This window comes from Chrysochloris asiatica, unplaced genomic scaffold (genome assembly GCF_000296735.1).
Source record: "Chrysochloris asiatica unplaced genomic scaffold, ChrAsi1.0 scaffold00099, whole genome shotgun sequence".
NCBI classification, from domain to species: domain Eukaryota; kingdom Metazoa; phylum Chordata; class Mammalia; order Afrosoricida; family Chrysochloridae; genus Chrysochloris; species Chrysochloris asiatica.
Genome location: NW_006408617.1, coordinates 638,273 through 652,840, shown reverse-complemented (window position 1 = coordinate 652,840; position 14,568 = coordinate 638,273). Strand labels below are relative to the sequence as shown.

Sequence of the window (14,568 nt, the reverse complement as noted above, 5' to 3'; positions counted from 1 at the left end):
CCCCAGTGGAGGCACATATGTGCCCTTTGAGAAAACATGAGGTGCCTGTAGTAATTGGAAGGAATTCAAAACTAAGAAGTCTAGTGAATAAAAGAGTTATTTATCTGGGACATGTGATTTTGTGCTGGATCATTTTAATGTTTGAAGTTTTAAAATTCTATAGGACTCACTGATCTCAATCTCTTTAGATTTATCCAATATTCAGGAAACCTTCTAAATTCCAGAGAAATAATTATTAAACATTCTGAGCAATATTTGCTGTCAAGTTCATACTCTGACAAGGTGACTGCTTTATAGGGATCATTCATTAAATTTTAAAAGTTCTGACATGTCTTTTGGAAAAATTAGGCCACTACTTTATAGTTATAACTTATATATTATATCATAATGTGTAGCTTCCTTTGTCCTGCAATTGAACTTTGAAATTGACCACAAGCAACCTATAAACAAATAAACATTTTGTATGTTTGTCCAAGTAGAAGATATCTGAATAACGTGTACAAGCTAGTCATGGTATAAACTTAAAAAAGAAATATTATAGAAGTAGTTACTTAAAATTTTATCAAATAGGTTGAAACTGGAAGATATCTTCAGAGATCCCCATGATTAAAAAAGTGAGATTAAATGATTTGATGAAAGTAACACCTGTTAGTTGCAGGCATAAAACTGGTGTTGTTAGATGCCATTGAGCGGTTCCCATTCACAAGGACCATATGCTCAACAGAAAGAAACATTGCCGGATCCTTTGCCAACCTCACAATTGGTGATAAGCTGGAGCCCATTGTTGCTGCCACCATGTTAATCCATCTTGTTGTGTTTCTTCCTCTTTTTCACTGCCCTCTACTTTCCCAAGCATGCTGTCCTTCAACAGTGACTGGTCCCTTGCGATAATTTGTCTGAAGTGTGAGAGACAAAGTCCTGCCATCCCCACTTCTAAGAAGCATACTGGCTTCTTCCAAGACAGATTTGTTTGTTTTCTGGCAGTCCTTGATGCTTTCAACATTCTTCTCCACCACCATAATTCAAATGCATTCATTCTATTCTGGTCTTCCTTATTCATTGTCCAACTTGTTTCCTGAGAACTTCACCTATCACTTCCTCCCTCTAACACTGAGATACTCACTGTCTTAATCTGGGGAGAGAACCATACTTATTCTTTGATATTTGATCAGAAAAAATCATGACACTTTCACTTTAAATTGATTTGTTGCAGGGTGAAAACGGTTGCACAACTCAAAGAATGCAGTCAGTGTTACTAAACTGTTCATGTAGAAGAGGCTGAATTGATGTATGCTTTACTGTGTTGGTTCTCTACAGCAATAATAAAGTAAATACTTAAACACTTTAAAAAATAGTTCTGTTGCCCTGTGGAAAGCAGCTGAAAAGGAGGAGGATTTAATTAAAACAAACAAACAAAAAACTTAGTATTTAAGCCCCTAAGTTTGGAGCACAAGCACTAAAAACATAGAGTTTAGACTGAAAAACTACACCTGAATTATTTTTAAACAATTAAGCAAAATACTAAACTTTCTTTAGGCTGGTACCAGAACTCTTTAGTTCAGAAAAATGAACATTCTAATAAATGTTTGAAAATCTGTGCTTTTGACTGAATGTAGACTCAGTTTAGGTATTGGTCTTAAATGTTGACACGATTCATTTATTTGTTTTAAATGTGAACACAGTTTAGGCACAGGTCTTAAAGGGTTTCAGGGCACATATCATCTATGGCAAGATATTATATAGTGGTATATAATCTGATCGAGCAGGGAAAATATTTTAAGTGGCTTTTGCACTTCACGTATAGATGAGCAATTTATCAGATAGATAATCTAAGCATGATAAAGTAAACTACAAGGGTCCTTGTAATAACTGAGGACAACTTAGCTGTGTGCTTATCTAGAGTGGTTCCCTATGAAGAAGCAGTTAATGTGGAATACTTTATGGGCCTGGCTTTGACAAAGTGACTGAGTAAATCTTTCACACTCTCTTTACTTCACCCAAGTTACCTGCTCATCTAAAATTGCTGTCTTGGATGTGGGCAATAAAAGGGAAGAAGAAGATAACAGTCTTTGCTTAGCAGAAACGTTCTTCCTGTTTTCCTGATTCTAACATCTTAACAGATCATAACGTGCCATATAATTTTTTGTATGTTCAATGAAAACAAAATATTAAGTTTTAATCTATAAGTTTTTTAATATTTTAAAAATAACTCCAAATGTGAGGGAAAAGATTTTTGACAGTGGTACTTTAAATTAATCTGTGTCCAAGACTCTATATGTTAGTGATTTTGACAACTTAGAATCAGTTTCTGTCTTTTGCACTGTGGCAGGAGACATTGTAAAATGGTCAGTACCCATCCGACCCACTTTGTTTCTGACTCTTAAGGACCCCACAGGGCACAGTAAAACTGCTCTTTAGGGTTTCCAAAACTACTAGGGAGCAAACAGTCTCATCTTTCTCCTACAAAGTGGCTGGTGGGTTTGAGCTATAGACCTTGCAGTTAGTAGTCCACCACTTAGTCCACTGTGCCACCAGGGCTCCTTAAAGAGGAGTTGTTGTTGTTGTTGTTAAGTGTTGCTGTTGTTAAATCACTAGTTGAATCACTTGTTTTTCAGTGTTGTCGAGTAGGTTCTGACACACAGTGACCCTGTTTAGAGTTTGCTGGTAGCGTAGTGGTTACGAATCGGGCTGCGAACCTTAAGGTCAGCGGTTCGAAACTACCAGCTGCACCGCGGGAGAAAGATGAGGCTTTCTACTCCCGTAAAGATTTACACCCTCGGAAACCCTATACAGGGTCGCTATGGGTTGGAACCGACTCAATGGCACATAACAACAACAACAACAGGAGCAGCTGGTGAGTTTGTACCACCAACCTGGTGATTGAAACCAACCTTGTGGTCAAGTGCTTATCCTACAGTGCAATACCAGGACTTCAATTGTGTCACTATTGTTGTTGTTAATCAATTAGTATCAGTTCTTAGTATCAGTTCTGACTCATAGTGACACTGCGCAGGATTTCTGAGGAGAAGTGGTGGGTTTAAACTTCCGATCTTGTGGTTCATAGTCCAGTGCTGATCCTACAGTGCCACATCAGGAGTCCAGTTATGTCACTACTGGTAAGTAAATATTTCATCATTTAGCTCAGAGGACAATATCTCATTCTGAAATGTAAGAATGGCATTGTCAAACACCTATACTAATGAAATTCCATACGCAAAATTGAAAATCAGAGTTCCTAATACTGGGCCTTTTAACTTCAATTTTGCCTCAATTTTACTTATAGGCATTATTCTCAATACACAAAATCCAACTAAGGCTGGTCTTATTATTAATGAAACTAATGAGGGATTCATGTGAGAATATGGAAGCTCCTTTTATTTTAGTTTTCATTTTGTTGACTATTTATCTATGTCATGACAATGTGATAAGATTTAGGATGTTGTGTTCGTTTTCTAGGTCTGTCATAGCAAGTTACCACAAACTAGATAGCTTTAAACAGCAGAAATTTATTCTCCCACATTTCTGAGGACAAAAAGTCCAAAACTCAAATGTCAGCCGGACCTTGATCCCTCTTAAAGCTCTAAGGAAGTGTCCTTCCTTGACTCTCAGTTTTTGGTTAACTCCCAGCAATCCTTAGTATTCCTTGACAGGTAGCTGCATATCCCCAATTTCTGCTTTCAGGTTTACATGGACTTATTCCCTGGGACACATGGCCTTCTTCACATGACCTTTTCCCTATGTCTGTGTGTCCCTCTGTGTCTTTTCCTCTTCTTATGAAGACGCAAGTTTGGCAGTTCAAAACCATCAGCTGCTCCTCAGAAACCCTATACAGGGTTGTTGTGAGTCAGAACTGACTTGACACTTGACGGCATTTAACAACAACAATAATCTAGTATGATCTCATCTCAATCACTAACTTAATTACATCTTCATAAACCCTATCTCCAAAACAGGTTACATTCTGAGGTCCAGGTGGACATGAACTTTTGAAGGTCACTCACTAGTCAATCTACTACAGACATCACATAAAATAAGTTGCATCTAAGTATCATGCTCATTTTAAGAGAACTAAACATTGATTTGCCCAAAAAGGGAACAAGCATCAGATTATATGCAGGGTCATCAGCAAAGAGGACTACAACAACCTCTTCTGCTCTCTTCCCACTCAAAGACAAGTCAAGACTGAGCCCCAGCAAGCTTTTAGTAGCTAAAAGATGTCTGTTGTAGTTTTTTAAGTTATTGTTGCTTGGTGCAAATCTAAAGGAACTGAATCAGGTTTGGGTTCACTATCATGTAATGGATAGCCATGAGAGAAAGTTGGTTTTGGATTATTTGTGGGATTATCTGCTCTGTGTGAGTTGTCTCCTGCTGCTCTCTCATCACTTTATTTTTCTGTTATAGGCCTTGTCTGTTATAGGTCACTGAGTGACCAGGAAAGAAAGAAGTCAGCAAACATAAAAGTAGTCGATTTCGTATTTAATGGGAGAAACATATAAAACTACTGGCTCAAATTTAGTGTGAGGATTTCTGCAAGAATTTGCTTATCCATACCATTCAGGATATTGAAATGTGGCTTGTGCTGTTTCAGGGGGCTCACTGAAGCTGAGTACCCAGACTCCTTCAGCCATTAAGTGGTTCACATTGGGTATTCAGTGAACACTCTGTGAGAGATCAAATAAGGACAATGTGGTCTGCTCTGAGGTTGGGATTAAGCCCCATTTTAAAATATTTTTCTTTTACTATCTAGAGATCCTCCTCTTCCCATTAAAAACTGTGGTTTCAGGCAATTATCTTTAAATTTTTTAAAGATAATTTCATTGGTGTAAGGGGCTTGATATCAGATGAATTGAGAATCAAAAAGAGCTACAAAACATAAAACATAATGGGAGTTGCACTTTGGTCAAATATCAAAATTTTGAAGTTTGACTTGGTTAAATATTAATATTCATTTGTGATTCTCTTAGTACTTGTATAAAAAATACATAATCTCAAAGCATAGAAATCAATCATATCAAGCATTATAAATCCAGGTATATGCAGTAGCCAGTGAGAAGAGGTTGGATGAATGAATGCCTAGGAGAGTAACTAGAAAAGCTGTCTATCTAAAAAAAACAAACAAACAAACAAGGAATTTCAGATGTGACTAATCGAAGGTTAGAGAGGTAAGGCAATCTAATCCCGATAAACATAATGCTATAATGTCTTTTAAATATAACTAGCTACGATGTCAGTATAGGCTGACTTTTAACGTAACCTCTGTTAATTTCTTACAGTTCTTTGTTTCGACACCAGTTTTCAACTATGATGCCTTTTCATACTACAAAATATTTAGTGACAAGGATGGCTACAAACATATTCACTATATCAAAGACACTGTGGTATGTGCATTCCAAGATTTATCTCCTTAAAGATCATTCACTTGAGGTTGCTCAAATAGCGCTGAGCTTCACACAACATAATGCTTGTCTTTTTATAGGAAAATGCTATTCAAATTACAAGTGGCAAGTGGGAGGCCATATATATATTCAAAATAACACAGGATTCACTGTAAGTATTGCATACTATTCAAGTTTTAATTGGCACTGATGGATGTGCAAATGATACTGCACCACCTCTTTTGGTTGAATATTTTTGTTTGCTACTTACTCTATGTTGTTGTTGTTAAGTGCCTTTGAGCCAGTTCTGACTCACAGCGGCCCTGTTTTAGGGTTTCTGAAGAGTGGCTGGGGTGTTTGAACTGCCCACTTTGTGGTCCAGTGCATTATACTACAGCGCCACATGAGGACTCCAGGACTTACTCTATAGCTGGCACATTCTTTGCTAACTATTGTTGTTGTACTTGTTAGGTGCCATCAAGTCAGTTCTGACTTATAGTGACCCTATGCACAACAGAATGAAACACTGCCTGGTCCTGGGCCAACCTCACAATCTTTACAACCCCTTAGCCCATCACTGCTGCCACTGTGCCAATCTATCTCATTGGGGGTCTTCCTGTTTTTCTCTGACACTCCATTTTACCAAACATGATATCTTTCTCCAGTGACTGGTCCCTCCTGATAATATATCCAAAGTTGAAAGATTAAGTTTGGCCATCCTGGCTTCCAAGGAGCACTCTGAATGGTTTGTTCTTTAGGCAATCCAAGGTACTTTTAATATTCTCCTCAAACACCATAGCTCAAATGCACCAATTCTTTTTTGGTCTTCCTTATTCACTGTCCAACCTAACAACAATTTTTAATTTATGAAATTTTTTGAATGTTGAGAAAAGGAATTTGGAGTTATGGTAAGGAGCCATTGAAATCACTTGAGTAAGAGGAATTTGTTGTTGTTGTTAGTGTTGTGAGTCGGTTCTGATTCATAGCGACCCTGTACAGTTTCCGAGGCGCAACTGGTAGGTTTGAACTGCTGAACTTGTGATCCGCAGTCCAGTGATGATTTTAAAGTGCCACACCAGGAATCCTATAGCAAAAGAAAATGTTGTTAAGTGCTGTAGAGTCAATTCTGATTATTCACGACCCTATATGGGGTTTCTGAGATGCTGCTGGTCAGTTTGAAATGCCAACCCCGTAGTTCAAACCGACCTTATGGTCAAGTTCTTATCCTACAGCACCACACCAGGTGCCTAAAATGAAAATAAGGGGAAATGAAAAATGTCAGGCATAATATGTTTAGCAGATTAAAGAAGAAAGGCAGCTAGGCATAGTAATGATCACAATCTAGACTTGAGGTAATAGAGGGTCTACACTAGATCAATGGCAATGAAATCTAGACAGTTTGAAGGTAAAACTATGCTTTCTTTTATCACATTCTTTGCACTTAGCTCCTGACAGAGCAGGAGCTAAAAAACTACTCATGGAATGGGTGGAATGTAGGACAATAGTACAATACTGGTGAATTATTGAATCTGAGGGAAAACAATAAGAAGAAAAAGAAAGTGAACTTGGTTATAAATTGTAGAGATGAGAGAACTGGGACTCTATAACAGCAAAACAACAACAACAACAACAAAAAAAAAAAAAAAACACAAGAAAACACCCCAAAAGTGCAAGGAACTAACTGGGAAAATGACTGAGTAGTTTCAATCACAGATATTTTGAGTTGATGAGGGAAAGGCAAGTGAAAGTGATGATCAGAGTCACATGAAATAATAAAGACGTGTAAGGAGGATGATAGTTAAGAAGATAAATCTAATGCTTGGAATGAGTCATATTCTGTTGCTTTTTCTTTTATTTGGGAATAAAAGCTTTTATGAAAGTGAGGAAATAATATCTGGGCTTTTGCCCAGTAGTACTGAGAACTTAAAATTGGTAACCAAATCTTAGTTATTATAAACCTTTTGCACCCTATTGTGCTATATCTGGAAAACAAAACAAAGTTACTTTGTGACATTCAGTTGAGTTCACAGATGAGCAGAAATAATATTACCAAGTTGAACATATCAGAAATATAAATTTTAAAATCTTTTTTGAGTTAAAATAAAACATCAAAAAATGTTGGCTAGCTCAAAATGTTTGTTTTCCAAAGGAGAAAAAATGATTAATATTAAAAATTCCATAATTTAATTGGAAATTAAATCAAGAAAACCCAAATCGAATCACTGAACAGTATCATTAATATCATATGCCTGCAAAATTCTGCTGTATATAATTAAAAAGTGGTGAATAAGGATGTTGATGAAATTGAATTATGGTGTTGTCAAAGAATATTGGAAATACCACGGAATGCCAAAAGAACCAACAAATCCATTTTGGAACAAGTACAGCCAGAGAACTCCTTAGAAGCAAGGATGGCAAACTTTCATTATTTGAACATGTTGTCAGGAGGAATTGGTCCCTGAAGAAGAAATCAAGCTTGGTAAAGTGGAGGGTCATCAAAAAAGAGTAAGTCCCCCAACAAGATGGATTGACACAGTGACCACAACAATGGGCCCAAACATGGCAACTATTGTGAGGATGGCGCAGGACCAGGCAGTGTTTCATTCTACAGTGCGTGGCATCACTATGAGTTGGAACTGACTAAATAGCCATTATTTAATCAAATCCCTGGTGACACAGTGGTTAAGAACTCAGCTGCTAACTGAAAAGTCAGAAGTTCAAACTGATCTGCAGTAACAAGATGAGGCAGTCTGCGTCCATAAAGAAACCCAATGGGGCAGGTCTCCTCTGTCTTATGGGATCTCTTTGAGTTGGAATTAACTCTGTGGCAATGGGTTTAGCTTTATTATTTAATTATCATTGTTCATTTAGTAATCTTGACATGTATTTTCAGGTTTTATTCTAGCAATGAATTTGAAGGCTATCCTGGAAGAAGAAATATCTACAGGTAATTCATATTTTTACATATTGATGTGAGAATAAAAATATGTCAGAGTTCACAGGAGATGTAGAATATTTTTAAAAACATGAAAATAATTTTTTAAATTAAGGTAAAACACTTAGAGGATGTTGTATACCACATCAGTGTAAGGATGTACACCCCAAAAAATATGTTGGCTAGCTCAAAATATTTGTTTTCAAAAGGGAAATCAAGGTATTCTGATGCTGATATAAACATGGAACAAAATAGCTTAAACAAGCTTAGAGGTAATTGAGGACAATCATTCATTTAGCATATATTTATTAAGTATCTATGTAGTAGGTCTCCAGGCTTCTCTTCCAAGTTTCCTTCGTTGTTGTTGTTAAGTGCCATCGAGTCGGTTCTGACCCATAGCGGCCCTGTAAAGGGTTTCTGAGGAGCAGCTGGTGAGCTTGAACCACCGACCTTGCAGTTCAAATGGCTTCGCAGTATGGTACATTAACCCACAGCACCACACCAGGACACCCACGGTCCCTTTAGGTAGTCTTAAACCTCCGATCTTCTAGTTAATGGTTGAACACGTTAACTGTATGCACCACTCAAAGATTCCTAATACTTCCTAACTGCCCCCAAATGGAATTCTGATTTTGTGGTTTTGGGGATGAGACCTATAAATACATATTAAAACCAATAATTCAGTTCAAATACTCTGTGGCGGAAATGTGGGACTAATGAGTTAAGTGGTGGTGGTGATGGTGTGCAGTGGAGTCAGTTCAGACTCATAGCAACCCTACATAGGGTTTCTGAGGCTGTAAATCTTCACAGGGGTAGAAAGCCTCATCTTTCTCCTGTGGAACAGCTGGTAGCGTCGAACTGCTGACCTTGAGGTTAGCAGCCCGACTTGTAATCACTACACTATCAGAGCTTCTTAATGAGTTAAGTGCACCTTGGCTATTGGATGAATGTGCAGAGGAATCACCCCCTGGCTGAGCTTTAATGAACCCAAACTTTCCATTAGGAAGAGTGGAGAGGACAGGGCATACAGAACTATGGGTTCTTATTTCACAATAAGCTAAACTTATTACTAATTTTGAGACCTGATATGGCACTGTAGGACTGTAGCACTGGACTGCTAACTTCAAGGTCAACCGTGCAAACCCACTTGTTCCTCAGAAACCCAATACAGGGTTGCTATGTGTCAGAATTGACTTCATGGCACTTAACAACAACAGCATAACTAATTTCCCTTCTACACATATAATAAGAAAAGGGACTTCTTTCTTGACGATCTGCCAGATTTCCTATATGTATTTTACAATGGAATAGAAGAAGAGACATGAGAAAACAGAGAACTTTGAGTTCACTTCCTAACAGGCAATAAAGTGTTAGAAGTAATGGTTATGGAACTTCTGACTTTTCAGTTAGCAGCTGAGTTCTTAACCACTCAGTCCCTTTGAGGTGTTAGATATTCCCCTACCCTGGAGAAGCCACAGAGGGTTTCTTCTGGGTGGTTTGTGCCTATTTAGGAAAAGACTAATAAAAAATCAGGCTGCAAAATAATGTGATTACCCTTTATTATAAAAGGCATTGGCAGAAGAAATTTGGAGTGGGTTTGATGTCAATATGTAAATTAGTCATTTTACATGGAGTAGTACATTTTGATAAATACAATCTCAAAATTTCAGTTTAGTTTTATTTTCATTTCTTTCTAGAATTAGCATTGGAAGCTATCCTCCAAGCAAGAAGTGCATTACTTGCCATCTAAGGAAAGAAAGGTGCCAATATTACACAGCAAGTTTCAGCGACTATGCCAAGTACTATGCACTCATCTGTTATGGTAGGTAATGAACCTAGCTCAAGTACTACCATCTTTACTGCCTCTGTCACTATCTTCATCACCACCACCTGATTCTTACTTACTAGTTAATACGCATTTAATATTTGTAAGGGTCTTTATCTATGTTTGGTGTCCCTGGATGGCACAAATGTTTAATGTGCTCAGTCATTAACCAAAAGTTTGGAGATTTGAGTACACCAAGAGGAGTCCTGGTGTGGCACCATAGGAGCAGCACTGCTAGCCACAAGGTCAGTAGTTCAAGCACACCATCCACTGCTTGGAAACCCTATACAAGATTGCTGATTTGAAACTGACTCGATGGCATTTAACAACAACAACAACTGAAGCACCTAAGAAGAAAGTATCTGGAGATACACTTCTGAAGCATCAGCCATTGAAAACCTTATGGAACATATTTCAACTGGGATATACATGAGTTCACCACAAGTCAGAATCTACTAGATGGCAATGACTATGCAATCTACATTATCTCATCTAATTCTTAGAGAGAGAAAAAAAAAAGAAGTAAAGATTAAAATACAGTGGTTATTACATCAACTAACTCCATGTATCTCAGAATAGAACTGTGCTCCATAAGGTTTTCAGATGTTGACTGTCCAACCTTTCTTCTAAAGTACCACTGGGTAAATTAAAATCTGCAACCTTGTGATAGCAGTCAAGTGCACTATTTGCACCATGTAGGTACTTGAAAGGAAGGTAATAAGATATTATTATTTCTATTTTTCACGTAAGGAAATAAAGTCTGAATGTTTACACTGGTCTGTTGATTAAATCTACGCTTTCAGTCACCGTGTTCCAGTACCATGATGTTGCATGCAGACACTATCTAACACATTCAGATATAGCAGGATCCAAGCAATATCATAAAAAGACATATTTTCTTATAAAATGATTGCTGGACTTCAGCTCAATTGCCTAGAGAAACATCAAAGCCCTACAATCATGGGAAAGAATGATGGCTTTGAAATCTGAGGTCCCTAGGAGAACCATGATGTTTTGAACTATAGTTTCAAAGAAGATGGAAAATTAACCTTTATTATCCAGTATGTCTTTTCTGGAGGTGCTCACTTGTCTATGGCAAGAAATTTGGAAGTTAGATGCCTGGCCAATCAACTGAAAGAGATATTCATGCCTATTACAAAGAAAGATGATCCATCAGAATGTGGAAATTTTTTAACAAAAAACATTAATATTCCACTCAAGTAAATTTTTGCTGATGATACTCATATAGTTGTAGCAGTGCGACAACAGGGAATGCCAAGACATTCAAGTTGGATTCAGAAAAGGACATGGAATGAGGGATATCATTGCTGATATCAGGTGGATCTTGACTGAAAACACAGAGTATTTGAAACATGTTTACCTGTGTTTCACTGACTATGTAAGATATTTGACTATGTGGATCATAACAAACTATGGATAACATTGTGAAGAATGGAAATTCCTAAACACTTAATTGTGCTCATGTGGAGCCTGTGCATAAACCAAAACACAGTCATTCAAACAAAACAAGGGGCTAGTGCATGATTTAAAATGAGGAAAAGTGTGCATCATAGTTGTATCCTTTCACCATATTTATTCAATCTGTATACTGAACAAATGGAGAAACTGGACTACATGGAGAAGATGAGACATTAGATTTGAAGGAAGACTCATTAACAATCTGTGATATGCAGATGACACAACGTTGGTTGCTGAAATCAAGGAGGATATGAAGCACTTGCTGATGAAGAGCAAAAATCTCTTTAAAATGTTAAAAGGTAATGTTGTAATTGTTAAGACTAAGGTATGTCTAATGCAAGTCACACAGCATTTTCAATTGCTTTATAAGCATTCAAAAACTGGATTATGAGTAAGGAAGACTGAAGAAAAATTGATGACTTTCAAATATGGTGTTGGCCGATATACCATGGGCTGCCAGAAGAACAAACAAATCTATCTTGAAAGTACAGTCAAAATGCCCTTTACAGACAAGGACAGTGAGACTTCGACTCATGTATTTTGCACATATTATCAGTAGGGACCAGTCCCTGGAGAAAACTTCATGCTTGGTAAAATGGAGTGTCAACAAAAAAGAGGAAGACCCACAACAAGATTGACTGACAGCGAATACAAATATGAGCTCAAATGTAGCCATCACTGTGAGGACTTGGGACAGGCTGTGTTTCCTTTTATTGTATACAGAGTTGTTATGTGGTAGAAAACCTAAGCAATGTTTCAATTTTTTTAAAACACAGGCAATAAAATATACAAAACATTTTCTTGCTGATTAAGCCACATATTCACTTATTACCATAATTTTATATTACAAAGAAAAATATATCTATATCCTGAACAGTTGGAAAGCAACAAAACAGGTTAAATTAGATGTTGATCAACATATCAATGAAATATATTAGGATCTCAGTAGTGACTACAGGGATTTGGAAATCTGATTTGGCAAATATTTTCCATTTTCTTCTCTCTCCTAGTTAATCCATGAGTTTCAGGTGGAAGTGAGGATGTGCCCTTGAAGGAAGGAGAGGCGCAAGTGAATACTGCTCTCTTGTTTTGGTATCACCTTCCAGAGGGAGGAGGCTAGGGAACAAATAGAATCTCATACTAGTTTGAGATCCTTGCTCAGTGGCTGAAGCACCTAAAATTGCCTTTACTTTCCATAATGAAAGCCACCCTCATCTGGGTACCTGGCCCAGAACCTGAGACATTGTTCATTGGACTGCATGAAAACTAAGACACATTTTGACCCAAATTCTCCCTTCAAGATGGCCCAAGATGTCAGTTTAACACAACAGTTTCACAAAATGTTTGGTCAGAGGCATCTTTGAAATGTTAAGAGATTATCATTCATGACCATATGTGCTGCCTGTGGTTGTGGCATTTAAAGGTATACATTAAATTATACGCAGTGTTGTTCAACCCACACTATGTATTAATTCAACATGTATTGAAAGCTTACATGCCAGGCAAATAGTATCACTGAACTAACTACAGAGTCATTTGTTTATCTTCTTGTTCTGGAAGGCAGGGATTCCTTAATCTCTGTATTCACTCATTAAAGAAAAATGGTTAACATTTAATAGAAAAATCAATGCATTCTGAATGAGCATAGATGCTAGAGAATATTAAAGCATTTCTGCCTTTCACAAGGTATGCCAAAAACTCACTTTAGATAAAAATATTTGGAAATGAATAGTAGTGATGGTTATACAACATGATGAACGTCATTAATGTCACTGAACTGTACATGTAAAACAAATCCATGCTGATATATTTGATGATAAAGACATTGATGGCTCTACACTTACACATGCACATCTATATTTATGTTCATTCTGCATATGTATAATGCTTGAACGTTCTACACCATATTTTATAAAACTTTGGCCATCTACTTGTATGTATTGACTTGAGCATTAGAGCTTACCTAAAAGATAAGAACTCAAGGACTAAGTTCTCAAAAGTTGGTGGAAGAGTCCTTTCTAGAACTTGAATCGCCTGACTTTTCCACCACTCACTCTTCCTCGGCAGTATGGTAATTTCCCATTTAGCAAAAAATATACTGTGTGGGAAGCCCCACATCATCTGGTGTTTTTGAAGCTCCAGTAAAATGAGTCACTGCGCCATCATAGGAAAAACCTTGAAATCTTTCCCTTTAGGACTAAGAGTAAAGCCTCATTATGTAACTTCAAACTCTCTCTTAAAGGAGAAGGGAAATGGTGAATAAATCCTCAATTATAGGATTAAAACAGGGAAAATCATATTGATGTTGATGGAACAAAAAACAATACAAAGGAGGAAATTTAGACAATTTATGCTTGCCCACTAGGACCACAGCCTCGGGCTATTTTGTGATGGGTGGTCAGTCATTAGTTTATCTCATAGTTTGGGGAATAGAAATAGTTGTCACTCACAGAACTGCACCCCATTACAACTCCACAGAGTAGATGTTGACTGACTAAAAGCCTAGACATTTAGATTCATGTTCTCATTGCCTTACATTCTGACCAAAAACAAAAGTGCTTGCTGGTTCCTCTTAATAACTTTAAACAAAAACTGATAAAAATTAAAATAGTCTCAAATAAATTCCACAAGGTTCTGAAACTTCATAATAAAGAATGGATGGTTTTTGAGAAAGCCTACTAAGTAATACCCCATTTCCTCAACCCAAGTTTGAACTGATTAAACTAGACTGAGGAGTTAGGCAAATGGACATCAGAATGTGAGCTTTATTACTGGTAAACACTAGTTGGAAAAAGTGGCTTCCTAATATTTTACCCCAGAATTAGCATTACTCCCACTAACACGGGTGCAAGTGAATTGTCAGAGGGTCCCCATACAGAGTATGACATTGTCACACTTACAACACTGAGGATCAGATCTAAAGCTTATTCTCTGCAGGTAAAAAAAAAAAAAAA

General features: G+C 37.2%; 1 protein-coding gene across 2 annotated transcripts in view; it reads left to right on the top strand.

Annotated features, from left to right (window-relative positions):
- FAP (fibroblast activation protein, alpha) overlaps window positions 1-14,568 on the top strand; it is a 175,698-nt gene that overhangs the window by 99,571 nt on the left and 61,559 nt on the right. For both annotated transcript variants that reach the window (XM_006866989.1, XM_006866990.1), the window contains 4 exons: window positions 5,274-5,378; window positions 5,477-5,547; window positions 8,269-8,322; window positions 10,008-10,132. In XM_006866989.1, coding sequence (XP_006867051.1) covers window positions 5,274-5,378; window positions 5,477-5,547; window positions 8,269-8,322; window positions 10,008-10,132 — 355 coding nt within the window. The remainder of the gene's footprint in view (window positions 1-5,273; window positions 5,379-5,476; window positions 5,548-8,268; window positions 8,323-10,007; window positions 10,133-14,568) is intronic.